A 26,979-nucleotide genomic window follows, 5' to 3' on the forward strand; every position below is an offset into this window, starting at 1 on the left:
TAAACGAGGACTTTCTTGTTGGGTAATAGTATTATAAATTTTTAAAAATAAATATAGAAAATAATAATTTGGAAAAAAATATTAAAGCTTTATGAACCCTGACTCCTTGGCTTAAGAATGTTTTGAGGCATGGAATCGGATGAAATCTGAAATTGTACTCTCATTTTAGTGTTTGTCAAGATGATATTTCAAAATAAAATTGATATTTGATGAGATTTCATAGCATTTTATTTAACCAGTTTTGATATAATGTACATCAACTGTGCACACTTATGTGAGCATCGTTGAAGTGACATACTTATTAAATGTAAAAAAAAATTATGTTTCATTAGATCCAACATGTGAGTGTCATATAATCGGTGTTCATATAAGTGTACACCGTAGTTATGCAGCATATAAAATTTTTTTTTGCAGGTGTTAAAAATTTGAACAAATAGCCTTGAACTCTTTCATCTTGATTCTAGGTGAACAAGCAAGTCATTATTATTATTATAGAATTTATCATGATTATTTTATGCTTGTTATTATATTATTCATAATTTGTACCGTAATATTGTTTGAGATGACGAATAATACGTACCGCGGCCGAGAAATTAGAAGAGGTGAAAAGGGCTTAAGAGGCTGGGTCTTCTCATACTACCTAAGTCGGGTCAAGGGGATGTCCTTATCCACCCATATAGTGAATAAGCCCTTGCCCATTCATTACAAGTCGGCTAAGATCAAGAACTATGATGTGAATAATTATCCAGAAGAACACTTGACTTGGTTTGAGAACATGTTCATGGTGCACTGTTATGAGGTCAAAATCAAATGAAAGACTTTTCAGACCACATTGGTATACTCAGCCTAGTGTTGGATCGAAAAGCTTGAACCTCAAAGCATCCATTCTTTCGAAGATTTCAATAATCTTTTCTTGCATCACTTTAGCAGCAACAAGAAATATAAGAAGATTGTCTTCAGTCTATTCGAAGTGAACCGGAGTGGAGAGGAATCCTTATGGGCATGCATCTATCGGTTTAACAAGGCTGTCCTAGAGGTACCATCATGTGACCTCGAGACAAAGACTACAACTTCCACATAATGGCACCGAGAAAGGGATTTCTTTTGGTCCTTGGAAAAAAGCTACCCCGAGATTTTGCATATTTGCTATCAAAGAAAGAAAAGTTCATCAACATGGCGGAGGCCCAGATATTAAAAAAAACACTGAAAAAAAAGTGGAGATGAGCCAGTGATCAGCTTTTGTCCCCGGTATCTATAGGATATCAGTGTACCTCACAATGATGTCATGGTTATGCAAGCCAAAATTGCCAACTATGATGTGAGGTGAGTGTTTGTAGATTTCACAAGCTCTGTCAATATTATATCCGAGGAAACTCTCTACCAAATGGATTTGAAGGGCTATAAGTTGGAACCAATGGAGACTGCTTTCTTTGGATTTGTTGGTTCTACTGTGTACCCAAAATAAGAGACAATGCTTTCCTTTACAGTCTGATCCGAGGACTTGAGGAAGATAGTCATGAAAAAATTCACAGTAGTCAACTCGACTTCTTCAAATAACATCATTTTGGGAAGACCAGCCACAAATGCCCTCATGGCTGTCACATCGACTTACAATAAGAAAATCAAATTCTCCCTGGGAAGCAGGTAGGAAAAGTCCAGGGAGATCAGCCATCATCTCAAAAATGTTATGCTGAGACCATATGAGTGGAAAACAAAATAACGAGGAGTGAATGAGATGAAAGAAGGCCATAGAATAAATATGTGCAATCAATTGGGGAAGTGCAAACGATGATGGAAGAAGAACAAGAAGAAGTGGGTATAGTCCCCGGGCATCCCGGAAAACAACCAAGGTGGCCTGTGATCTTGAACCATCTGCTCGAGTAGCATTGCTGAATTTTTTAAAGAATAACATTTGTATCTTTGTTGGTATTCCTCAGAGCTGGTCGGGATCCCAATTCATGTTGTTGAGCATAAACTAAACTTCATCTCGAGTTTCCGATCTGTGAAGCAGAAGAAGAAGCGTTTTAAGCCCGAAAAGAACATGGTAATAGCTGAGTAGGTGCAATAATCGCTAAAGGCCGTCCATATCCAAGAAGTCTAATTCCTTACTTGACTCTCGAATGTGGTCCTGGTCTCACAGGCCACGAGAAAATTGAGAATATGTGTGGAATTTAGGGACTTAAAACAAAGTCTGCCCCAAAAATTGTTACCCTTGCCCCTAATTGTTCAACTGGTGGATTCCACCTAGGGGTATGAGCTGACCTATTTCATGGATGCTTATCATGGTTACCCCAAAATCCCCCTAGCCCAAAAATATCAACATAAGGTCAGTTTCATCACCTCAGGGGGTACATTTTGTTATACGGTAATGCCTTTCGGGAGAAATCTTGCTTTGTCCCCAATCTTGATGAGACATTCTCAACTTTTATAGAATGTGAGGTAAATTTGAATTCGGCTAAGTTCACCTTCGAGGTTAAGAGTGGGAAGTTTCTCGATATCATAGTGACTGAATGAGGGATTGAGGTCAACCTGCAGAAAGTAAAAGCTATAATGGAAATGACTTCTTCTATATCTATCAGGGAAGATTGTTGCATGTCCCGATTCATCTCTAGGTCGGCACATTACCATTTCTTTCAGGTACTGAGGTAGGCTCAAAACTTTGGATGAGATGACAAATCATGTGAACAAGCTTTCCATGATTTGAAAAGTCATCTGGCTCGGTTACCTATCTTGTAAAGCCCGATTTTGGAGAAGAAGTTGTGGATACATCTGTCTGCAATTGAGAATGTTGTCAGTACAATAATAATTCGGGATGAGGAATCTTTTCAGAACCAAGTCTATTATGTCAGTCACGCCCTCAAGGTGCCTGAGATGAGGTATACCGAGGAGGAGAAGGTGGACCTGGCCTTGGTAATCACTGCAAGAAAATTGAGACCTTATTTTTTGTCTCATCATGTCATTGTCCACACTAACAGTCAACTCGAGAGTATCATGACTCATTCAGATATCTCGAGAAGACTTGAAAAGTGGACAGTGGAATTAGGAAAATATGACATTGAGTATCAGCCGAGGTTTCCAATCAAAGCCTAAGCTCTGTCGGACTTCTTAACCGAGATAGCTAACCTCAATCAGGAAGAAGTGTGGAAAATATTATAGATGGTGCATCCAATAAAGTAGAAAGTGACGTGGGAGTTGTCCTAATCTCCCACTCGAGGAAAAAATCAAATAGCAGTGAGACTCAATTTTCGGGCTTATAACAATGAGTCTGAATATGAATCAATTTTGATTGATGAGAGCATTCCGGCCAGCTGGATCAACCCGAGTCATCATTTACTCGTACTTATAAGGATATCTTATGAGGCTCAGGAGGAAAAGATAATGAAATATTTGAAAGCTATTCAGAGGTTATCAGAAAGTTTCAGTGACAGGAGTGTGGAACAAATCCCCCGGGAGGAGAATTCAGAGGCTGATGCCCTGAAAAAAATGGCAGCATCCTTAATTGAAGTGAATAAACGAGAAATTTGTGCCATACGAAGTTATTATCCAAAATTGATTCCAAGCCACCGATCCCCAGGGAGGATACATGGATGTCTCCTCTGCTTGAATACATCTTGACCTCCAGGTTACCCGAGGACCCGAATCAAGCTCAAAAAATCAGAAGACAGGCCTCCCCGTTTGTGGTGTTGAATTAAGCGTTGTACCGACGATCTTATCGAGGTCCAATGCTCAAATGTAGGGTAGGAAAGGAGTCCAAATACATACTTAGGAAAATTCATGAGATGTTGTGGGGATCAAACCATTGTTGTAATGGTTTTGTTTGCCTAACTATGAATACAGATTCTGTCCGGATAGTTTGATCATGCGAAAGGTGTCAGCGACATGGAAACTTCTGGCATCGCCCGATCTCAATCATGAAATCAGTTTGAGCATATGATCTTTTCAATCTATGGGGCCTTGATATCGCGAGACCTTTCCCAATAGCCCAGGATGATAAAAAAAAATTTTGGTGGTAGTTGTGGATTATTTCTCTAAGTGGATGGTGGCTGAACCCTTAGCCAAAATCACGGAAAAAGAGGTGTTGAAATTTTTGTGGAAAAATATAGTTGGTCGATTTGGATTGCCGAGAATATTGTTTCCTGACAATGGCCGACAGTGGATTATTTCCCTAAGTGGATGGTGGCTAAACCCTTAGCCAAAATCACAAAAAAAAATGTGTTGAAATTCTTGTGGAAAAATATAGTTTGTCGATTTGGACCGGACCACCTCCGGACTGCTACAAGGTAAACACCTTTCAACTTGGTATACGGGTCGGAGGCAGTGTTACCAGCCAAGATAGAGCAAACTTCAGCTCGGGTAGAAGCTTACCAGGATAAGAATTATGAAGCTAGGCCCCAAGAATTGGACCTCATAGAAAAAAGGAAAAAAAGTGTTGCTAACAAAACAGAAGCATATAGAAAGTGTGCATTTTTTGGATTTTTAGAGGGAATGGCAGGAATGAGCTTTTTAGAGGTGGCAGTGGAAGGAATGGCATGAGAAGTGCAGGGGATGAAATCAGAATGCAAAGCGGCAGACTCTAAGTCCAATGAACCACGAGCGTCGCACCCAAGGTAGAAAAGTAGAATTAGACATGCTAAAAGTTGAAAGGAAACTTATAAGGGTGGAGAAAGTTAAGAAATGGTCGGAATGTTGGAAACAAACTCATCGGAAAAGATACAGTAGGCCGGAATCGCGAGAGCAAAATATCAAAATGCAAGAGTGTGTAGTGGTGGAAGGTGGTTTGTATGTATAAGCATGTGAGGAGTAATATGGACCGTTGACCTTGGGATAGGCAGGCAGACAAGATGTATCTCAGAAGTTGAACAAGGTCACTCGGGAAAACAAAAGGTCGAGTCGGGTAGGTGAAGCGACGTCAAACATGACACCCGTCTTTTCAACCTCTAGGGCTTATGTCACCCTTCCATCAACCATAGCTCACCTAAAATTTGAAATGTAACAGTTCTTCCATCCTAGTTCTAATCTGACCACTTTAGACAATGAGTAGGACTCTAGCCCGACTATTGAAGGAGGGAGTGGTGATATCCCGGAAAGATTCTGGGTCATCCTTGAACTCGAGCAGGGGAAGAAAAACCGGGATTCCAGAGTTATTCTCGAGAAGCCAAGAGGAGACCGGATGGAACCCAGCTCGGGAAAATAAGGAGTAACATGTTTTTAAACCATTCCAGATATGCATCAACCTAGTAAGCTTGTCAGAAAAATATCAACTTATACAAGCCCGGGCCCATAACATCAACCGGACAATACAAGAAAACTAAGTCAATTGATCGTGAACCCTGTCTATCGATAATCAGGGGGCTTGTTCCTCTCCACATTCTCAGATCATGCTGAAGCCAAGACGTGGGCCACGTCCTCACATTGTGGCCACTACCAAAGCATCTCGTAGTGGTAACACACTTTTTTTCTATGTGTGCATACTTGACTGACTTGAGTGTCGGAGTGGTCACGTCGGAAACTCTTCCGGCACCCCACGAACGTTTCTTGTCATTGTTATCTTTGATACAAATTTGAAACTCTATTCTACATGTCATCTCCATGTAGGAATAGTTAATTGACAACTTCAGCTTGAATTCTTACAATCTCCTTATCAAATCAGAATAAGTTATGAAACGTACGCCATCATCTTCATTGCAAGCGTGTTGTATTAAACAGTTCTTTGTTGTGAAACTACATAACCATCGATATACAATGTCACCGATATAGTGTTCATTTTCTATGTAACTTGAATAACAACACGAATATGTCGTAATATACAGACTTCCAATTTAAGTTTAAATTCAGGGATAATACCCATTTTCGTCCTTATTGTTTACCGCTTTTCCCATTTCAGTACCTCTTCATTATTGACTGCTTAAGTAATCCTTCATGTATTTAAAATCTTCCCGAATTGGTCCCTGTCGTTATGTTGACGTTAGGATTAATGTTGACTCACGTCATGTGCCTCTCACGTGATCTTTTATTTTTGAAGGCAGTCATTTTCTCCCCAAATCAGTTTACTTGCCAGCCCCCACGACAACCCTAAATCCCAAAATCAAAGAATCCTCCCCAAAACCCACGGCGAACTGGAAGAAAATTCAGCAATTCCAGATTCAATCTACTACAACATCTGCAATGGTGAAGGCTTTTCATTATTTCCATGGTTTTGCTGTAGGTTCGCGATTAGTATGTTCGTAGCATTCTTATTTTCGTGATTAGTATGTCATTTTGAAGTGGATATGAGTTGATCCTAAATCGTTAATGGAATATATATGTATGTACTGTATCTCAACATTTTGGAGTATAAATTTCGAAGGTCGGTTAGCACTATTTTTCTAATTTGTCAGGCACAGCATGGTATCATAATTATAATACTTGGATTTATTTTATTTGGTGTAGTTTTATGTAATTCTCCTACATACGTTTATTTACTTTTTGATTTTTGCTAAATTTTTCAACAGATTAGTAGCATGATTACTAATTTTGTGTGTATTTTTTAACTTCTCCTGCGTTTTTGTATGAATATTTTTTCGAAATTTGAAAATTCTTATTTATTGTAGGGAAAAACATATGTTGTATTTGGACGAAAACCCGGTGTTTACGACAATTGGATAGAGGCTCAAGTGCAAGTGAGTAAATACAGTGGAGCTTCTCACAAATCCTATTGCACTAGAGAAGAGGCATTGAAATCATTCGATGATTATATGAAGAAACAATCTGTTGGAGCTGCTACTTATAACTGTAACGAGGCAAAATGTTCAAGTTTAACATCTGATGGAAGTTCGAGTAAAAAACCAAAAGAGTATGAAAGAATAGCCCACTTAGTAGCGGCTCAAATGGAATTGGAACGTCAAAGTCGCCAAAATGCACTGAAAATGGAAGAGTTATCTACAGAGCTCAAAGAAATAATAGAGTCTCTACACCTTGGTGAAGATAAATAGAGTAGTTATTGCTTCTGTTGGTGGCGCAGCTAATGAGGCACATCTAAGTGAGGAAAGGAAAGAAGAAGAGGAGAGTGATGATGCATGTGTTTCTATCATTTTCAATTATGTTGCACTTGTGTTAAAACTAAATGTGTTTTCTGGATTATGGGATTTGAATTAAGAATGCAACAATCTATCTTTAACATTGACTTGAGTAAGATGTTTAATATTCATCTTGTGTTTGCAACTGTGTCCAATTGTTCATTTTCATCTTGTGTCCAAATGCACAATTGTATCCAATGTTTAATATATTGGAAGCATAATTTACTGGAACCTTCAAGAAGACAAGAACCATTCTTTGAAAGCTTGGCACAATTTACTGGTGGCCATTCATAACAAAAGCAGAGAACCATTCCATGAATAAACAAGAAGGAAGATGCATACCATTACAAGGAAAAAAGATGTTCACAACCACTAATTCCAGGAAAAAAAAAAAGACAGACAACACAATGATTCGTTAAGCTACTAATATCATAACCACAACATTCACTTCCACAACCATTAAAATCCAACAAGAAATAAATAACATGTCCACAACCATTAAAATCCAAAAAAACAATAACATGTTTTTTTTGTTTTCTGTGATCATGTCCACAACCACTACTTTCATCGACATTTACTTCGTCAACCACCAGTTCCACTTGATTCTATCGGTGTTTTTTTCCTTTGATCATCCACTGAAGCTCTCAAATTAGACACAGTTACGAAGTTCCTTCCGCCTTTCACAATGACATGTGTTTGTTTGTTGAGTACTTTATGTACCTGAGAAGAAGATACAAAAAATTGACACATATCCAACTCGCAAAAATAAATGTAACAGGTGAAGTTGCACTTACATTAACAGATGAGATTTTGTTGGAGCTGCCACTAATTGTTACTCCAGTTGCTCGTTGTCGTATTACCTGAAAATAATCATTTAACACCAAAGCTTGTAAAAAAATTTCTGTCACTTTAAACGAACATAAATACACAACATGTAGTATGTAACCTGCAGTTTTTTCCTTCTTTTGAATGCTGCCTCAGCACGTTCTGCGCTTTTGTTGGATATGAATCTTTCGCTTTCATCTGACAGTGTGTCGCCCTGTGTAGTCGCACCAAGCTCGACTTCATTGCATGTTTGTGGTGCAGATTCTATGTCACCTATTAAATGCTAAATATTATCATGCTAAAATATTGAAATAAGAATCTAAAATAAAACAAAAGTAATTCCACAACATCACCTATATCCATTTCGTTGTAATTTTGTGGTGTTTCGATTTCACCTCTGTCCATTTCATTGTTCTCTTGTGTTGCCCTATCTAAACCACTTGCTTTATATATATTGCAAGTCCTTTGATTGTGTCCAAACCCACCACATGTCCGACATTTGTTGTTTCGTTTCACACCTTTCAGCTTTGATTGTCTTGAAGCTGGAACTTCATCAGGTTGTCGCCTTCTCAACTTTGCTGGCCTACCAATTTTTTCTTTATAAATTGGTGGTAATGGAGGGACTAACTGGCATTCAGGCCACAATGGTGGTCCATTAATGGGCATGATGGATCGCGAGTAACACTGCTTGTATTTCAAAACACTATAAAAACGATGTACATAAGCCTCCGGGTTCTCTTGCTTACACCAAATAGCACAAACAGCATGTGTACATGGAATTCCAGTCAAATCCCATTTCCTACAACTGCAACTCATCCTACACAGGTCAACAGAGTTCTGCTGGTGTAATCCTGTGATCTGAAAATGTGTCTCATCAGCCATCAAAGGACTAAAAGCAGCTGCTTCCTTGCTATTCTTTGCCAAGACAACTTTAATTTTCGGACACATCACACCATCCCATTTCTCGGCCTTCTCTCTGTTGGTTTGAAACCTGGCCATCAACAAATTTCTTATTGTTTCGAACATTGAGATGATTGGTTTTTCTCTTGCATCTAAAATCATGATGTTGAAACACTCACGCATGTTGTTAAGAAGTATATCACATTTTGGAATTGTGCTAAAGTATGCCTTGGACCTGTGTTGTTCTAGTTTTTTTGCCAACCATATATAGGCATCATGATTAATCTTCTTCAAGTCTTCCATCCGCCGTTTGAACTCTTCAACTCTTGTCGCCCTAGCCGCAGCCCAAAGAGCATTTTTTATCGCCACACCTCTGAATCCATCATATTTCATCTTGGTGTACAGATGCCTAACACAAAATCTATTCTCAGCATTTGGAAACAAATTCTCAAATGCAGGAATCAAGCCTTTTTGCTTATCAGATATGAAGGTCCAACCATCTTGATTCTCAAAGCCAATATCGTTATCCAACAACCGCAGAAATCACATCCAACTATCTTTTGTCTCTCCTTCCACCAATGCATAAGCAATAGGAAAAATGTTGTTATTTGGATCTAGGCCAACTGCTCTCAACAACTGTCCACCACTATTGGTTTTAAAAAACATCCATCAACTCCAACCACGGGTCTACAAGACTCTTTAAAACCTTGTTTACAGGCCGAAAAGCACACATACAGCCTCTGAAATCTTGGCCCATCATCTTCATCAGTCAGTTTCAGAATCACAGAAGCATCTTCATCGGACCTTTTCAGTTCAACACAATAATTTCTTATTCGGCTAAATTGTTCCGTTATGCTACCATCAACTAGCTTCAATGCTTTTTTCCGACCCAAATAAGCTTGTTTGTATGTGAGGGCTACATTCAAAGTAGATTTAACCTCTTCTCTAAACTCTCTGGTACCTAACTTAGGATTTGATTTCAATTTATTCACGAAAGTTTCACCTAACCAGCTTGACTTGATGTTTTTGTTCTTAACATTCCAATAGCAGTTTTTGTGCTCAGATTCAAAAGTCTTTATCTGCCAGCAGCTGTCCTTACTCATTGGTGACACATGAATAACCCATTTACATCCTTCATTTTTGCACACACCTCGAAGCCTACTTTTGTCATTCTTCACAAAGTTAACTACCATCCCTCGTCTGATACAATGACTTTCTATAGCAAACTTTGCCTCTTTTTTTGAATCAAATATCATACCAAGCTTCAAATCAGGATTTTCCAAATATTCATACATTTGGAATTTTTGTGAATCTTCCTCTTCAGAATCAAATGCACTCTCTAATTCATCACTTTCTGCACAATCATCATATCCTTCATCACCTTGCATTCTCTCAAAAAAATCATTGGAAATATCACCATCAATGACTATATTTTTCTCATTTCCCTTATAATTTTCTTCTTCTTCGAAATCAAATTCACTATCGTTAAATTCTACATCATCTTCACCATTGATTCCAACCCTTGTTTTCGGTTCAACTTCATTCGGTTTCTCTAAAACACAGGATGCATCTATCTGATTTATTGAAACACATTCATCATGTTCAATATAAATTTCCACTTCATAGTTTTTGGGTACATGGTTCCTAATTTCAATCACATCAGCATCACTTTCCAAATATCTACCATCGGTCAAAGATTTACCGATTTTGTGCCAAAATCTGAACCTATCTTTGTCCAGGCATCCTACTTCCTTAGCATAACCCCATAGTTCCATCAAGCCTATCTTATCCATGTCCACAAAATCAAAGAATTCAGTACTCTCACCTTTGTACATTTTCCTCTTGCGATTGGTTTCCATTGAACCATTGTAGTACAATTTAAATGTAACAAGAGTGGGTTCCCGCATCCAGCCTAACAAACAGAATATTAACATCCCGTAAATGTGATAAATTTCAATAAATTTATCCACGAAGTCATCACATTTAAAAAGGAAACATTACCGTAATTCGGGGTGAATTCAATTGAAAATTGACTTCTTCGAGGTATTACCGTCTTCAACTTTAGCAAATCTACCAATATACTATTTCGAAAAATAAAATGTAACATGAAAATTTGAGTCAACAACTGCAACAAATTAATCAAGTACAGCTTGCTTACTTCTTATGCGTTGAATTCTTTCTTATTGGGCTTACCGTGTTACGTGCTGAAAGATTGCCATTACCGTCTTAGGGGCTGAAAGCTTACTTCTTAAGGGTTGAAAGCTTGCCATTACCGTCTCCAAGCATTCGCACTTCCCTTTCTTGCCATCGTTTTATTTGGGGAGTTAGGGTTGGCGTAGGGGTAATGGCAAGTACACTGATTTGGGGAGGATTCTTTGATTTGGGGATTTAGGGTTGTCGTGGGGGTTGGCAAGTAAACTGATTTGGGGAGAAAACGACTGCCTTCAAAAATAAAAGATCACGTGAGAGGCACATGACGTGAGTCAACGTTAATCTTAAGTCAACATAACGACAGGGACCAATTCGGGAAGATTTTAAATACATGAAGGATTACTTAAGCAGTCAATAATGAAGAGGTACTGAAATGGGAAAAGCGGTAAACAATAAGGACGAAAATAGGTATTATCCCTTAAATTCATATTCAATTTAATTTTCATATAAAAATCATTATAATTTCTTTTTAAGAATTTATAAAAAAAATTGAATATAAAAACGTCGTATTTTATTTACAAACTCGGTTTAACCAATATTTTATAAAATAACTAAAATTTGACAGGATTAAACAATCTTCTAAACAATAAAAAAACAGACATATGAATTCGTTATGGTTGTTATTTTAATTAATTTTTCTGACTTCAATATGTTTAACAATATTACTAATTTATTAGACCTAATTAATTAATTTTTTACGAAGTTTTATTTTTCTATATTTTGATAAATATAATTATTTGTCGTATAATTAAAAAAAATACCCTAACAATTTACTACTCATTGTTAATAATACTTAAATATATTATAATACATATGTTGTTTAAAGTATAAATGATTTTAAGGTTTTATACACATTCCAAACAACTAAAATGCTGTTTGATACCCCATGGATAAATAGGCCTACTACTCATGGCCATCACTACCCCTGGCTCATCTCTAATCCAAATAGAAGACAGGCCTATGACAGGCCCAAGTATTCAACTATAAATATCATGTTTGAGTGTTTAATTCATATATTCACTATATTGTTTTTCGGCAGCATTCTTAGCTTCTCCCCACCTATATCCTCAGTCTCTGACTTGAGCGTCGGAGGGGCTACGCCGGGACACCCTCCCGACCCCCTTCTAACGATCTTTTTCGTGATTTAAGGCTCAGCGTGAATTCGAAGCCTGCGTCTGGACTAGTGTCACTTGCTGGAATCGAACTCTAAATTTTCAGTGAATATCACTGTTAACAATAATCTCTTTCTCAAATAACATTATGTAAAAAAATATTAATCTCTTTCTCAAATAACATTATGTAAAAAAATATAAATAGTATGATAACAAAAACATAATATCATAGAAAATTACCAAATTAATTAATAATAACTGAGAATTTAATAAAATTTTCAATGACAAAGATAGAAAATAAAAATACTCCAACCAAATTGTTGAGATTTCTTTTACATCTTCAAAAGTAATAAAAAAAAGAAAACGATTAATATTACTTAAAAGACAATGAAACCGAAAGACGCTAAATCTAAACATGGGAGAAAAATACCATCGAAAGCAGACAATCAAGCAAGATGATGATAGGACATAGAGCTCTATGGCTAAATAAATGAATGACACGTTTTTTGTGAGACGATTTTACGAATCTTTATCCGTGATACGGTTTAAAATAAAAAAAATACTTTTGACATAAAAAAAATAATATTTTTTCATAAGTAATCTAAATAGAATACTTGTCTCACGAAAAATTGATAAGTAAAACCGTCAAACATGAGTTGTTGTTATAAATGAACGCTCCGTCGCAACTTGGACCTCTGAGCAAATTATGTAGGGTTGAAGGAGACACCACGAAAAATACAAACGTGGAGTCGGGTCTGAGACTTCATTTTATTGCATTTTTTATTATGTTATTATTATTATTATTATTATTATTATTATTAGAACTATTGATTAAAAATTATTGTTATATCAATTAAGAAGTTTAGATAACGGTAAATTTCAAAAAAATATCTCTGTCAATGTTTCAATTAAAATTCAGTACCTAGCCATTATTTTTTAGAAATCAGTACCTAATAAATCTATACATTTAGTTTTAACTGCCCATAAAGCAAACTTTACATTTTTATCCTTTATTATTTAAATAAATATATTATTTTATCCACAAAAATTATATCATTTTTCTCCATTTAAAATATAATTTTAACAATATATTGTTTCTCAATTATCATAGAATAAAAGTAAATACTTATTTTGACATACAAAGTATATATTATGGGGTTTCACATACTTGATTTCGCTCTTTGAATACTCTAAATATATAAGAAAATATTATATTTTCGACCATTCACTATAAATTCAGTCATTGTTGGTCCTTTCATGAAAAATATATTAGGATGACTTATTCATGTCATTTTATTTTTAAAAAAAAACATAGGTCGTCACTCAACATGAAATAAGATTAAGTATTTATTTTGACCAACAAAATACCTATTTTGGAGTTCTAAATGCTTGATTTTACTCTTTGAATACTCCAAATGTGTAAGAAAATACTGGATCTTCGAGTTATCACAATAAATTCAATAATTGTTGGCATTTTCATTGAAAATGCATTAAGATGACTTATTCATGTCCTCTAATTTTTGAAAAAACACAGTTTCTCACTCATTGTTGAATTAGAAAAATTACTTATTTTGATCGATAAAATACCTATTTTCGGGTTCCAAATATTTGATTTGGCTATTTGAATATTTCAAATGTGTAAGAAAATACTTAAGTTTCAAGTAATATTAAGTGACTTTTGATTGTGTCATTTGTGAAGTTAAAATGTGATACTTAAATTGGTACACAGAGTATCTAATTAGAGTATATAAATACATGATTTTACCCCGTAAATACTCATATTCAATTATTTGAGAATGCCAAAATATAATTTGAAGTTAATATTAAGTGACACCGATGATGATATTCGTGAAGAAAAAATGTGATACTTAAATTAATACAAATAATACATAATTCGAGTTCACAAACACTTGATTTTACCTTTTAAATACTCAAATTCGATTGAGTATGTCAAAATATATAATTTGAAGATAATATTGAATATTTTTTGATGATGAGATTTGTGAATAAAAAACGTGCTACCTAAATTGGTACAAATAGTACCTAATTTGATTTCACATATACTTGATTTTACCCTTTTAAGACTCGATTTTGATTATTTTGGGATATAAAAAATATAGTTTCAAGTAATATTGAGTGATTTTTTATGTGTCATTTGTGAAGTCAAAATATGATACCTAAATTAGTACAAAAAATATCTAATTCGAGTATATCAATACTTTATTTTACTCCCTAAATGACAAGTATTTTAATTTTAGTTTGCAAATACTTGATTTTGTAAATGAGATACTTAGAATATGTATTGAAATACTGGATATTCGAATAAGCAACGTAAGTTCACCAAATATTGGTATTTTTATGGAAGATACATTTGGATTACATATTCATATCATTTAATAATTAAAAAAAAAACAAATTCTCAACTAAGCATGAAAATTTTAAAGTATTTAGTTTTACTTGAGAAGTACCTAATTTGAGTTTGCAAATACTTGATTTCGTAAATGAGATACTCACAATATGTATTAAAATACTAGATATTCGAATAGGCAACGTAAGTTCACCAAGTATTGATATTTCCATGGAATAAGCATTTGGATGACATATCCATATCATTTAATATTTTTTCTGTAAAAAAAAAAAAAATTCCCAACTAAGCATAAAAATTTTAAAGTATTTGTTTTTATTTGAGAAGTACCTAATTTGATAATGCAAATATTTAATTTGGTACATGAGATACTCATAATATGTAATAGAATACTGGATATTCGAATATGTAACGTAAGCTCACCAAGTGTTTATATTTCCTTGGAAGATGCATTTGGATGACATATTCATCTTATTTAATATTTTTGATTTAAAAAAAAAACAAATTATCAACTAAGTATTGAAATTTTAAAATACTTATTTTTACGTAAGAAGTATCTAATGCGATACCTAAATGAATACAAATAATGCCTAATACGAATCCACAAATACTTGATTTTACCATTTAAATACTCAAATTCGATTATTTGATTGTGTCAAAATATATAATTTGAAGTCAATATTGAGTTGTCTTTGATGATGAGATACGTGAAATACAAATGTGATACCTAAATTGTTACAAGTATTATATAATTAGATTCCACTGATAATTGATTTTACCCTTTAAAAACTCAAATTTGATAATAAGTATAATGAAAGAATATTGATGCATATAATGAATGATTACCATGATTAATAATGAACTATGTTTATTTATTTAAATGATATGAATAAGTATCCTAATGAATTTTCCATGGAAAGATTGCATATTCGAATATCCAGTATTTTAATGCATATTGTGAGTATCTCGTTTACGAAATCAAGTATTTGCAAACTCAAATTAGGTACTTCTCAAGTAAAACTAAGTACTTTAAAAATTTCGTGCTTATTTGAGAATTTTTTTACCAAAAAAATATTAAATAAGATGAATATGTAGTCCATGCTTAGTGATCGATCAAAACTTTCATTGTAAAATTCTTAGTAAAAATTAATAATATTCAAGCTCGAAATAATAGCAAGTGCACGATGTCAAGTAATAATATAGTCATGGACTTTCAATAATCGCAAGTGCACGATGTCAAAATGTTCCATGCTTAGTGATTGAGCAAAACTTTCATTGTCTAAGGACTGTATTCCAAATGCATCTTGGATGGAAATGCGAGCACTTGGTGAACTTACGTTACATATTCGAATATCCAGTATTTTAATATCCATTCTGAGTATCTCATTTACCAAATCAAGTATTTTAAAATTGAAATTATGTATTTCGCAAATAAAACTAAGTATTTGAAAAAGTTCAATGCTTAGTTACAAATTTGTTTTTTTTAACAATAAAAAAAATAATTAAATGAAATGAACATGTCATCCAAATGCATCTTAGATGGAAATACGAGCACTTGGTGAACTTACATTGCATATTCGAATATCAAATATTTTAATACTCATTCTGAGTATCTCATTTACTAAATCAAGTATTTTAAAATTGAAATTAGGTATTTCGCAAGTAAAACTAAGTATTTGAAAAAGTTCAATGATTAGTTACGAATTTGTTTTTTTTAACAATAAAAAATAATTAAATGAAATGAACATGTCATCCAAATGCATCTTAGATGGAAATGCGACCACTTGGTGAACTTACGTTGCATATTCGAATATCCAGTATTTTTATACCAATTCTGAGTATCTCATTTATCAAATCAAGTATTTTAAAATTGAAATTAGGTATTTCGGAAGTAAAACTAAGTATTTTAAAAAGTTCAATGATTAGTTACGAATTTGTTTTTTTTAACAATAAAAAATAATTAAATGAAATGAACATGTCATCCAAATGCATCTTAGATGGAAATGCGAGCACTTGGTGAACTTACATTGCATATTCGAATATCAAATATTTTAATACTCTTTCTGAGTATCTCATTTACTAAATCAAGTATTTTAAAATTGAAATTAGGTATTTCGGAAGTAAAACTAAGTATTTTAAAAAGTTCAATGATTAGTTACGAATTTGTTTTTTAACAATAAAAAAATAATTAAATGAAATGAACATGTCATCCAAATGCATCTTAGATGGAAATACGAGCACTTGGTGAACTTACATTACATATTCGAATATCAAATATTTTAATACTCATTCTGAGTATATCATTTACTAAATCAAGTATTTTAAAATTGAAATTAGGTATTTCGCAAGTAAAACTAAGTATTTGAAAAAGTTCAATGATTAGTTACGAATTTGTTTTTTAACAATAAAAAAATAATTAAATGAAATGAACATGTCATCCAATGCATCTTGGATGGAAAATGCGAGCACTTAGTGAACTTACGTTTCAAATTCTAATATTCAGTATTTTAATACCCATTCTGAGTATCTCATTTAGCAAATCAAGTATTTTAAAATTAAAATTAGGTATTTCGCAAGTAAAACTAAGTACTTCAAAAAGTTCAATGCTTAGTTTCGAATTTGTTTTTCTTTTAAATATTAAAAAAATATTTAAATGAAATGTACATGTAATCTATATGAATGTTTGATAGAAATGCGAGCACTTGATGGAATTACATTGTCTACTAGAATATCCAGTATTTTATTAACTTTTATTAGTATCTTAATTACCAAATCAAGTATTTAAAATTTAATTTAGGTATTTCGCAAATAAAAGTAAGTATTTCAAAATGTTCAATGTTTAGTTGCGATTTTTTTTAAAAATAAAAAATAATTAAATGAAATGAACATGTAATCCAAATGCATCTTGGATGTAATGCGAGCATTTGGTGAACTTACGTTACATATTCGAATATCCAGTATTTTAATATCCATTCTGAGTATCTCATTTACCAAATCAAGTATTTTAAAATTGAAATTAGGTATTTCGGAAGTAAAACTAAGTATTTTAAAAAGTTCAATGATTAGTTACGAATTTGTTTTTTTTAACAATAAAAAATAATTAAATGAAATGAACATGTCATCCAAATGGATCTTGGATGGAAATGCGAGCATTGGGTGAACTTGCGTTGCATATTCGAATATTCAGAATTTGAATACACATTCTAAGTATTTCATTTATTAAAACAAGTATTTTAAAATTGAAATTAAGTATTTCGCAAGTAAAACTAAGTATTTCAAAAAGTTCAATTAGTCGCGAATTTGTTTTTTTTTTAAATAAAAAATATTTAAATTCAATTTACATGTCATCCAAATGCATCGAGAATGATGAGTGGAAAGAGAAGATGACCGACAAAAATTGGTATTTATATAATTTTTTATTAATTAAAAGGGTAAAAAGGTAAAAATACATGAAACATGTAATAAAAGCTAAGTTGGTCTTTTGTCAGGTATTAAAATACAAAAAAAAAACTGATGGGTACTGAATCTTAAATAAATCATAGACAGATGTATTTTTCTCCAATTCACCCTTTAGATAAAAGGAAGAAATATTAAAAAAAAAATTTAAAAAAAGAGGATATAATAATAGTTATACATGTATTACAAATTTATTGAAATAAGTTTTATGGTTATTTTTATTGAATAAATAAAAAAATTAGCTCGGTTATTAATATAAAAGATTGGTATTGGGGATCTCATGGTATAAAGTTTTTAAGATGTATTTAAAGAGTAGTCTCTTGTGAGACGATCTCACGAATCTTTATCTGTGAGACAGGTCAACCTTACTGATATTCACAATAAAAAGGAATACTCTTAGCATAAAAAATAATATTTGTGCATGGATGATCCAAATAAGATATATGTCTCACAAAATACGACTCGTGAGACCATCTTACACAAGTTTTTGTCGTATTTAAATTGATTCATTTTATATCAAATTGTTTCAATTCCAGCGTCCTAAATCTATTCTACTTATTTGGATATTTTTAAATTTCACGACTTTCGAATTCTTTTACCACTATTTTGTGTGTGTTTATATCACTCACAATTCCTCCAAAAATATCTCTCTCAATCCTTTTTTTTTATATATAAAAATAAAAATATTTCTATCAAAGCATGAAAACTGTTGATATTATTATTTCTAAGACATTATAAAATCAATTATTAGCGTAAAAAAATATCACTTACATCCAACCATCTTTAATTCAATTATAAATATATCTTCGTATTGTCGTCCAAAAATAAAATAAAATAATGTCTCCTCATAACTTAAATAAATTAATATGTAAAATCTCTTCTTTTTTCATGTCATTTTCAATTCGAGTCAAATTATTTTAGAGATACATTAAATCAACTAAATAATAACATTTGTGAATGATAACGAATTAATTTGAAGTTGGGACGAAAATTTAGAAGCAGAACTGAATTTGAGTCTTTTTATATGAACACTAGTATTTCTATTTTCAACTACAGAGTTATTCATTCCTTGGTATATAAAACTATCATTTCAACTAGAAAGTTATTCCCATATATTTTTTCCTTCCTATATGTATAATTGTATCACATGTTACTTGGGGAAGAATCGCTCATCGACTTCTTTACACAATCTACAATGCCTGCGCAATCAACCTGAGGTGCTAGACAGCCTGTAACGTCGTCGCATTCATCATCTCCAATAGAGTGAGGCGAGCGGAGGCTACCATGAGTTTGACAGGCCTTCATCGTCTTACAATGCTCCGCCTCATCATCTCTAATGTTCATAAAAACATCGTACAAATTGTCTGAAACCAATCCAAAGTGAAATATATTTACTGTTAGCATATGTTCTTTCAAACCACAGTAATGGATTCATATTATATATATGATAAAGTGGCCAGCTAGATAACTATGTTGACGGAAACAAAATTGAAACTAAAAGCATGAAATGTACAAGTGCTGTGATGCTGACCTATTTTAGGCCGTCTGGAACAGGGTGGCCTAGCTGTTTGAAATTCATCTGACAAGTAGCAGAAAAATTTATAATTTATTGGAACAGTCCGTAACTAGCAGCTGTGGTGTAAAAGTTATCCATGAAACTCGTCTTACCAAACAAATACAAGTCTCCTTTAGTGTAATATCTTATTGCCACAGCAGGTGCAGGTAATTTCTTCAACTCCTCTACAGTTAGGATAGAAAAAGATGACCATTATTAGCAGCATCAAAGGGAAGAAGGTTCATTGTGAGAAAATAACGTTGAGTCTTTCCATTTTCACCATTAGTGGCACTAATAATCGTTTGATCAACAGTAGTTTAGTAATATGGCATATCTATGAGAATGTACGAATTTTATACATAATACCTCCTTGAGTCTTGATAAACTTGTCATAAGTTTCATATGCATGATTCTCCACACATTCAGAGAAGTGATCTGCGGAAATACAAAATGGAGTTTCATGCAAATCAACTGACAATTTCTAACGTGAAATATAATAATACTTACATGCCATTCTTGGACTCAAAGCATACATAAAAACAGTCATAAAATAGTAAAATACTGCAATATGTTGAGCAAGAAACCGATCGAACCACCAAGCATTTCCACCTAGTTCCTGCAACAGAAACAAAAAACAAGTTAACGCGAAACATTAGAATAAAATAGAACAGAGATCAAGCCAATAGAAGCTCAGAAATTGAGCATTACTTCCATAATAAGCAAATGATGCATCTCGTTCCAGCTCTCTGCAAAGTGAACTTTCAGATAGTCTGCCTTTCGCCACCATCCAAAACTCTCATACAAGTGCAATACGGATATGAAAGCTGGACATGACATTCAGTTTATCATAAAAAAGAAGTGTTGATCCAAGCAAAGCAGTCAATAATTTTATACATAAGAAAGCTATGAATGCCCCTGCCCCCTGAGGCGTGAACACGAGGGCAAGAAAACCTAAGGTTTTATGTGCCTTGCTATCTATGATATGGCACACATACAACTGTACTTCACTCAAAAATATTTTGGGGTTTTGAAGTACTTCGACGTATGCAGGATCGTATGTATCTAGAAGATACATTATATTTTTCCGTAAGAAAAGTTATTCATTAACATAGTAAAATAAATTATTCCGCCCAAAAGAAATGCCCCCATTTAGCGTGAAAATAATTGTAAGAAACACAAAACTTGAGTATTTACCAAAATAAGGCACTCTAGCAATTGTTTCCAAAACATAAAATCTTGCATAATTCCGGTCATGGTACAAAGTGTCGAGAATCTTTATCACTGAATCCTGAAAAGGTGAATGAGAAGTAATTGAAGTCAGCAAAGCAGTATCTGAGGCCATAATGGAATCATGATGGACTAATATCAGACATACATTTGACTAGCATTATTGCAATATGAAATGATGCTTTCACTTACAAAATTCAATGATGCATAGTACCGATATCATGATAATATTACCAATATGAAGCTACGAAAAAAGGCCCGAATTGGCAAACTAATACAACTACAATATACAAATTCATCGAGTGAAAAAACAGCGCGTCAAAGAAAGAGTGAAAAAACAGCTCGTCAAAGAAAAATTTGAAACCTAGAACTGGTTATCTATTTGTTTGACAAAAATAGTTAGAGATTTCAAATTGAATACATTTTTTAAAAATAAACCAAAGTCAGCATACAAGTTTTCATAGCTGTATCAAAAAAATGAAACAAAACATAAAACCCACCAAAAGAATTAACCTACTTTGTATCAGTAAAGTAATTAGTTTCTTCTGATCACAAAACACAACCTTCATTTTGGAAATAGAACTGCTTTACAATCTCTGATAGTCCTGTTAAAGAAAATAAAAAATCTAGTTTCTTCGACCCTCGAAACAACACCAGTTCACGTGTACAGGCACAATTATTAATTGTTTGACAAAGAAAATTCAACGGAAAGTATGTTTAACTATAAGTGGATGTCTGAAGTAAAATCAATCAAAAAAGTGCCATCCGTACCATTAAAAAGATATTTATCGACTGCTCGATTTTTATAATCCACTTTTCCAAACCATTATATGGTAAACCATCAGGTGGCTCACCAGAGCTTGCATTTCCTTCTTTCGCAGGGAAACTCTTCGGATTGAAAGATTCCTCCACAACCACTTTCTCTTCATTCTCTTGTAATAATGTAGCTCGAACTTTAAACAACTTTCTACTTCCACATCACAGAGAAAAGAGCAAAGAGTAAGCATGGGACGGGAGATGAAACTGGGAAATGGAAAAGTGAACTTTTCCAAAGGACTGAGTTCATTGAATCAGAAACTAAAAATCAAGATTGGAGCAGATCGACCAAAATATAATAACAGCAAGTCATTTTTCAAAATTTAAGTACTTCGCATATGCATGATCTGGGAATGCAAGCATAAGAAAGAGTCCACGAAACGGGAAAATATTTCCAATTTCATGAGTAAGGTTTTATACTGATCCTATCATCGTGACTAGTTCAAGTTGCTTGGACTCCAAAAAGTGAGAAGTTGAGAAAATAGAACAGAGAAAAGTCTTGATCAGCTAAATAAAGTAAATTGATACACTACATGCAATAATATTCATAGGTTGAAATATAGAGGGAACTAATTGACGGAACAGTAACATTAAGACAACCATAAGCTCAAAAATCTTGATCTTGAAGTTTAAAATTTCATAACAGCAGTAGTTTCCCGGGAAAAAAAATCAGAACTCAAATCAGTAATCTCAAGATCCAAACCCGGGTGAAATAAATTACCCAGTGCATGAACAAAGAAGCACACACACACACACACACACACTCTCTGGAAGCAAATAAATTATACCTAGATACCCGCGGCCACGAAGCTGTACGAGAGGTGTGAATCGCAGCAGAATCACTCAAACGAAGAAAATTAACAGATTTGAACAAAGGCGATGAAAAACCAGAGTCCCTGACATTCAAAAAAGATGGAGATGGAATAGAAATCATCCCAGACACCATTGAGGAAGAGAGAGGCAAAGACATTTTCCCACCTCCGCTTATGCCTTCGCCTAGCCCTTGCCAATTGAAGCCGGCGAACAGAAGGAAAACCAGAATTGGAATTGAGTTTCACAGTGGGGCCTCTTTCTTCAGCAAGGAATCAAACACAACTGGTACTTTGATTACATACAATTCAGCTAATTTGGGGTAATTTTCGGATTGTTCTAGAGTTTTTGTCTTAATCTGGGCAGCTGAATTGTCTTCTATAGACCAACCGTACGACGTGGACGGAGGCGAATATTCTCTCTTGATGTGGGCCTAATTGGGCCCATATTTTATGGGCTTAACCTCGAGCTATTTGTGATGTATTTCAGTCTTGATAACAAATACACCTTCAACCATTCTCGATTTTGAACCTCTATTTTGGAGGGCACTACAGTAAATTTCCAAATTTGGAGAAATTATTGTAACAATAGATTATGAAAATGGAGAATGACATTATTTAAAAAAACGTAGTTCTCCAAAATTAACAAGTGATCATTTTTAAATTTTAAATTTTTGGCTCATTTCATATATATTTGTGTTATTTTCAATCCCTTTAATTAATTTTGATTATTTTTTAGTAACTTTAATTTCAATCCCTTTAATTAATTTTGTTGGTTTTTTAGTAACTTTTTAATTGATTTCAAATTTTTTCTCTTTTTTCCTATTTATTCATCAAGTTGCGAGATTGAGTATAGTTACGAAGCATATAGGAGCCAGTGTATTATAGTCGAGGATTCGTCGCTCACTTATGGGCGTGGATATCCTATGTGATATAAAAAGATAACAATATATAAAGTCTCTAGCTAGAGTAAGATGTGTGATTTAGAGACAAGAGGTTCTATAGTTGCACATGCGATGTCACTGGGTATTCTCTTAGAAGTTTCACATGGCTATCTAATCTCGATCAACACTCGATATACCGGTGGTTGTAGATTTGATTGAGATCTATGTAATAAAGGGACCTTAATGTACACTAACCATAATCGATTGGTTCTTACAGTCTATATCAATTATATATATGGAATCATGGGCGATGTTACTAGACGCTCTTACTAAAATTTGATAAGTCTAATTAGAAATGAGTTCTGACATTCTTATGATCAAAGAGTTGATGCATAGAATGTGATTAATTATAGTGAGCCCGAATAAAAAACAAATATTGTCCTAAATCACAAACAGTTGTGAACCCAAAGCTAGTTGAAACCTAAACCATTGATGGTCACACAAGTATTATTTTTTTCATTACCGTTGCGGTAGTCAAAGTCAAGAATATGAATATAGCGATAAGAGTTTAATATGATCAAGCGTTCGGCTTATAAAAGAGTTCATAAGAATATTCTATTTTTGGAAGTTTGAGAGATATTGTAAAGCCCTAAATTCGATGACTATCCTCATTGTACGAAGACGAGTCTTTCTAGCGTGCTTATGTCCTCACTCACACGCACCCTAGGAAACTTAACAGGAAGTCACCCATCCCAGAATTGCCTCAAGTTAAGCACGCTTAACTTTGGAATTCTTATGTGATGAGCTACCGAAAAGAATATGCACCTTCTTGATATGAGTCGTACATATCAAATCTTTTAAGACATCCTCAACTGCACACTCTCATACCTGAACAGTTTTGAAATCCCTCTCATTCCGGTGTAAGATTGATTCTTTCATGTTCTCTCCACCTAGAAGCCTGCCAGGAGCAGCTCATTGTCCGTGCAACCTCATGGCACCGGCGATCACCCCTCGCGCTCTTCGGCCCCGGGCCTCACATACCACCAACTTCCGCTTGGTTCGTCCCTGAACCACACCGTACTAGGAGAGGTCGGCTCTGATACCAACAGTAACCCACCTTATTTGACGACTATCCTCATTGTACCAAGACGAGTCTTTTCAGCGTGCTTATGTCCTCACTCACACGCACCCTAGGAAACTTCCCAGGGGGTCACCCATCCCAGAATCGCCTCAAGTCAAGCACACTTAACTTTGGAGTTGTTATGTGATGAACTACCGAAAAGAAGATGCACATTCTTGATATGAGTAGTACATATCAAATCTTTTAAGTCCTCTTCAACTGCACAGTCTCATACCTCAACAGTTTCGAAATCCCTCTCCTTCCGGTGTAAGATCAATTCATTCATGTTCTCTTCGCTTAGAAACCTGCCAGGAGCCGCTCATTGTCCGTGCAATCTTATGGCACCGGCGATCACCCCCTGCCCTCTTCGACCCTGGGCCTCACAGACATTTTGCTAAAAATCTACAACTGCCAAATTTGTATGGAAATGTTCCAAAATTGGCACTCGCCCCAAATGAGTTCAGTGAGTCAAAAATCAAACCACATATCATAATAACAAACTAAAAATAATTGTCGCATCAGTGATATTAGATCGTGTATCAGGAGTATAAAATGAATTTCGAATGTTTGTTATAAAACATGTGAAGAGTTTTGATGGACTTGGAGTGTACAAGTCCTAATCCAACTTAATTAACAGGAGATCAACATGAGGTTGGTGACTAATTATAAATAGGTTATGTGAGCATATTATTGGACATGAGATTTATCATTTTGTTTTTCAAATTTTCTTATCTCTCAAACCCTAGTGTTGGCTGAATTTATTTGTAAATTTTAGGGATTTCGTGTGCCTCTTGTTTTTCATCTCAACGTGCACCATGGAGGCTTGATTCATGGACGTGAAATAATCAATCGAGATAGATCGGACACTAAACAACACTTACACCATGCCTATTATTCATATTGTCCAATGTACACTGAAGCAATGTTCAAAAGATATTTTCGAATGTCCCGTTGTCAATTCTTGTGAATTATGGAAACCGTTCAAGAACATGACAATTACTTAGTGCAAAAAGTGGATGTGTTAGGCCGACCTGGGTTGTTCCCATACCTGAAGATAACTGTTGCAATGCAAATCCCAGCATATGGTGTGGTAGCATTGGGAAGCCTCAATTGTATGTATTGACATGTGGATAAGACATGCATACTTTGGTTTGTCAGTTCCAAACTACGACATTAATGTGTTATCAAAATCCTATATCTTTGCTAAAGTGGCAAACAGAGCAGCTTCTCACGCTAACTATGTCATACAAAAAAAAATACCATGAGATACTATTTAGCCAATGATATATATCAAAAGTGGGTCACTCTAGTGAAAACAATTAACAATACACTAGGTCCAAAGAAAAATATTTTGCATCACAACAAAAAAGTTGTAGAACGAGTATTTGGTCCACTGACCACTCAAAGTGTGCGATAATCAGTGGCCCTGCACGAATCTAGATCAAACTTTTCTACATGATATCATGAAAACATGCATTATAATACATGATGCGATCCGGGCGAAATGGACGAGCCGGGTCGGGTGCTCCACCGGATCTGCTATCAATATAATGAAGGGAATAAGAGTAAGGAGATATATCTCCGCAATATGGCTTCAGCTGTAACCTGCATACAAGGAGATGAACTCGTGAATGGGCGCCGGAGGGGAGGCCGGCGTGGACACTCTGATGCTTAAGTCAGTGAATGACTCAACAAAAGACCAATGTAACCAAGTGATGGTTGTCATATTGGTGTAAGAGTGTAGGTAATAAAATGAATCGTAAATGTGAAGATGAAACCTGGTATTTATAGTAATGGATGCATTGATGACCTCGATCTGCGTGCTAACTACTAATTATAGTAGGGCGGCTACATTCTGACATGTCAAATCATACACTAGTCACATCCCGCCTGTCTGACTTTGTCAACCACTTGGATTAGTGTCAGAGATAAGACGGTCGCCCACATCCTATTCTGCTAGTGTACTCGAGTGCGGTGCTCATATTGAGGTGGCCCGGTTAGAATGCCTACCGGGGGCTTATATAAGAGCCCGGTCGTCTGGTTGCCCGGGGAATAGAGCCCGGGCTTGCACCTGCCCGGCTTCAGAAGAATCCACCCTGTAGATTGACCCTGATTTGGGAATCCATCTGATATCCCGGGTCATCCATGACCCGGGCTCTTACAGGGGTATCATCACACATCCCTTAAATAGTCGGGCTAGAGTCATACTCTCTGTCCCGATTAATCATGCTTGGATTCCCAAAGAGATGATCACTCTGGTTTTATAAAAGCATCGGGGGCTTCAAATATCCCAGAGATGGGATGAAGTGCCGGGAACTCAAGTCTCCCGGACTTAATGAATGGTCGAGGTGCGGAACTCCGAGCTAGGTTACAGATCCCTGTACTTAATAGATGACCGGGGTACGGTTCCCTGGACTTAAATAATGGTCGAGGTACGGGTCCCCAGGCCAGGGTACGGAGCCCTGGACTTAATAGATGATCGGGTTACAGGTCCCCGGGCCAGGGTACAGGTCCCTGGACTTGATAGATGAACGAGGTACGGGTACCCGGGCCAGGGTACGAGTCCCTGGACTTAATGAGCAGCCAGGGTACGGAGCCCTGGGTCTTGGAGTGGTCGAGGTGCGGAGCCCCGAGCCAGGGTACG

General features: G+C 34.8%; 3 protein-coding genes across 4 annotated transcripts; all 3 read right to left on the minus strand.

Annotated features, from left to right (window-relative positions):
• Positions 1–7,478: 7,478 nt before the first annotated feature.
• Positions 7,479–9,182, minus strand: LOC140976831 (uncharacterized). Of its 2 annotated transcripts, none has more exons than XM_073441180.1 (4): positions 8,234–9,182; positions 8,002–8,153; positions 7,850–7,915; positions 7,479–7,775 (listed from the first exon to the last, which is right to left on the minus strand). In XM_073441180.1, the coding sequence occupies exons 1-4, from the start codon at positions 9,171–9,173 to the stop codon at positions 7,638–7,640; spliced, it is 1,296 nt and encodes a 431-aa protein (XP_073297281.1). In that variant the 5' UTR covers positions 9,174–9,182; the 3' UTR covers positions 7,479–7,637. The 2 variants fall into 2 exon arrangements, 1 of the variants encoding a protein (XP_073297281.1); XR_012175326.1 differs by having other exon boundaries at positions 7,718–7,775; positions 7,988–8,153.
• A 210-nt stretch (positions 9,183–9,392) lies between these two features.
• On the minus strand, positions 9,393–10,863 carry LOC140976832 (uncharacterized). Its single transcript, XM_073441181.1, has 2 exons — positions 10,782–10,863; positions 9,393–10,692 (listed from the first exon to the last, which is right to left on the minus strand). The coding sequence occupies exon 2, from the start codon at positions 10,685–10,687 to the stop codon at positions 9,410–9,412; it is 1,278 nt and encodes a 425-aa protein (XP_073297282.1). The 5' UTR covers positions 10,688–10,692; positions 10,782–10,863; the 3' UTR covers positions 9,393–9,409.
• An 8,062-nt stretch (positions 10,864–18,925) lies between these two features.
• On the minus strand, positions 18,926–22,748 carry LOC140976833 (ubiquinol oxidase 4, chloroplastic/chromoplastic). Its single transcript, XM_073441183.1, has 9 exons — positions 22,311–22,748; positions 21,478–21,673; positions 20,674–20,767; positions 20,188–20,303; positions 19,987–20,095; positions 19,846–19,914; positions 19,593–19,664; positions 19,456–19,503; positions 18,926–19,288 (listed from the first exon to the last, which is right to left on the minus strand). The coding sequence occupies exons 1-9, from the start codon at positions 22,490–22,492 to the stop codon at positions 19,068–19,070; spliced, it is 1,107 nt and encodes a 368-aa protein (XP_073297284.1). The 5' UTR covers positions 22,493–22,748; the 3' UTR covers positions 18,926–19,067.
• Positions 22,749–26,979: the final 4,231 nt, after the last annotated feature.

The sequence above is a fragment of the Primulina huaijiensis genome, chromosome 5 (genome assembly GCF_012295235.1).
Source record: "Primulina huaijiensis isolate GDHJ02 chromosome 5, ASM1229523v2, whole genome shotgun sequence".
In the NCBI taxonomy this organism is placed as follows: Eukaryota; Viridiplantae; Streptophyta; class Magnoliopsida; order Lamiales; family Gesneriaceae; genus Primulina; species Primulina huaijiensis.

Excerpts from the sequence above, each read along its gene's own strand:
- LOC140976831 (XM_073441180.1), bottom strand. The coding sequence starts at position 9,173 with ATGAAATATGATGGATTCAGAGGTGTGGCGATAAAAAATGCTCTTTGG. Across the intron at positions 8,154-8,233 it reads TTACAACGAAATGGATATAG|GTGACATAGAATCTGCACCA; the intron begins GTGATGTTGTGG and ends AGCATTTAATAG. Across the intron at positions 7,776-7,849 it reads ACAAAATCTCATCTGTTAAT|GTACATAAAGTACTCAACAA; the intron begins GTAAGTGCAACT and ends TCTTCTTCTCAG.
- LOC140976832 (XM_073441181.1), bottom strand. The coding sequence starts at position 10,687 with ATGCGGGAACCCACTCTTGTTACATTTAAATTGTACTACAATGGTTCA.
- LOC140976833 (XM_073441183.1), bottom strand. The coding sequence starts at position 22,492 with ATGTCTTTGCCTCTCTCTTCCTCAATGGTGTCTGGGATGATTTCTATT. Across the intron at positions 20,768-21,477 it reads CGATAAATATCTTTTTAATG|GATTCAGTGATAAAGATTCT; the intron begins GTACGGATGGCA and ends TCACCTTTTCAG. Across the intron at positions 20,304-20,673 it reads TGCTAGAGTGCCTTATTTTG|CTTTCATATCCGTATTGCAC; the intron begins GTAAATACTCAA and ends TGTCATGTCCAG.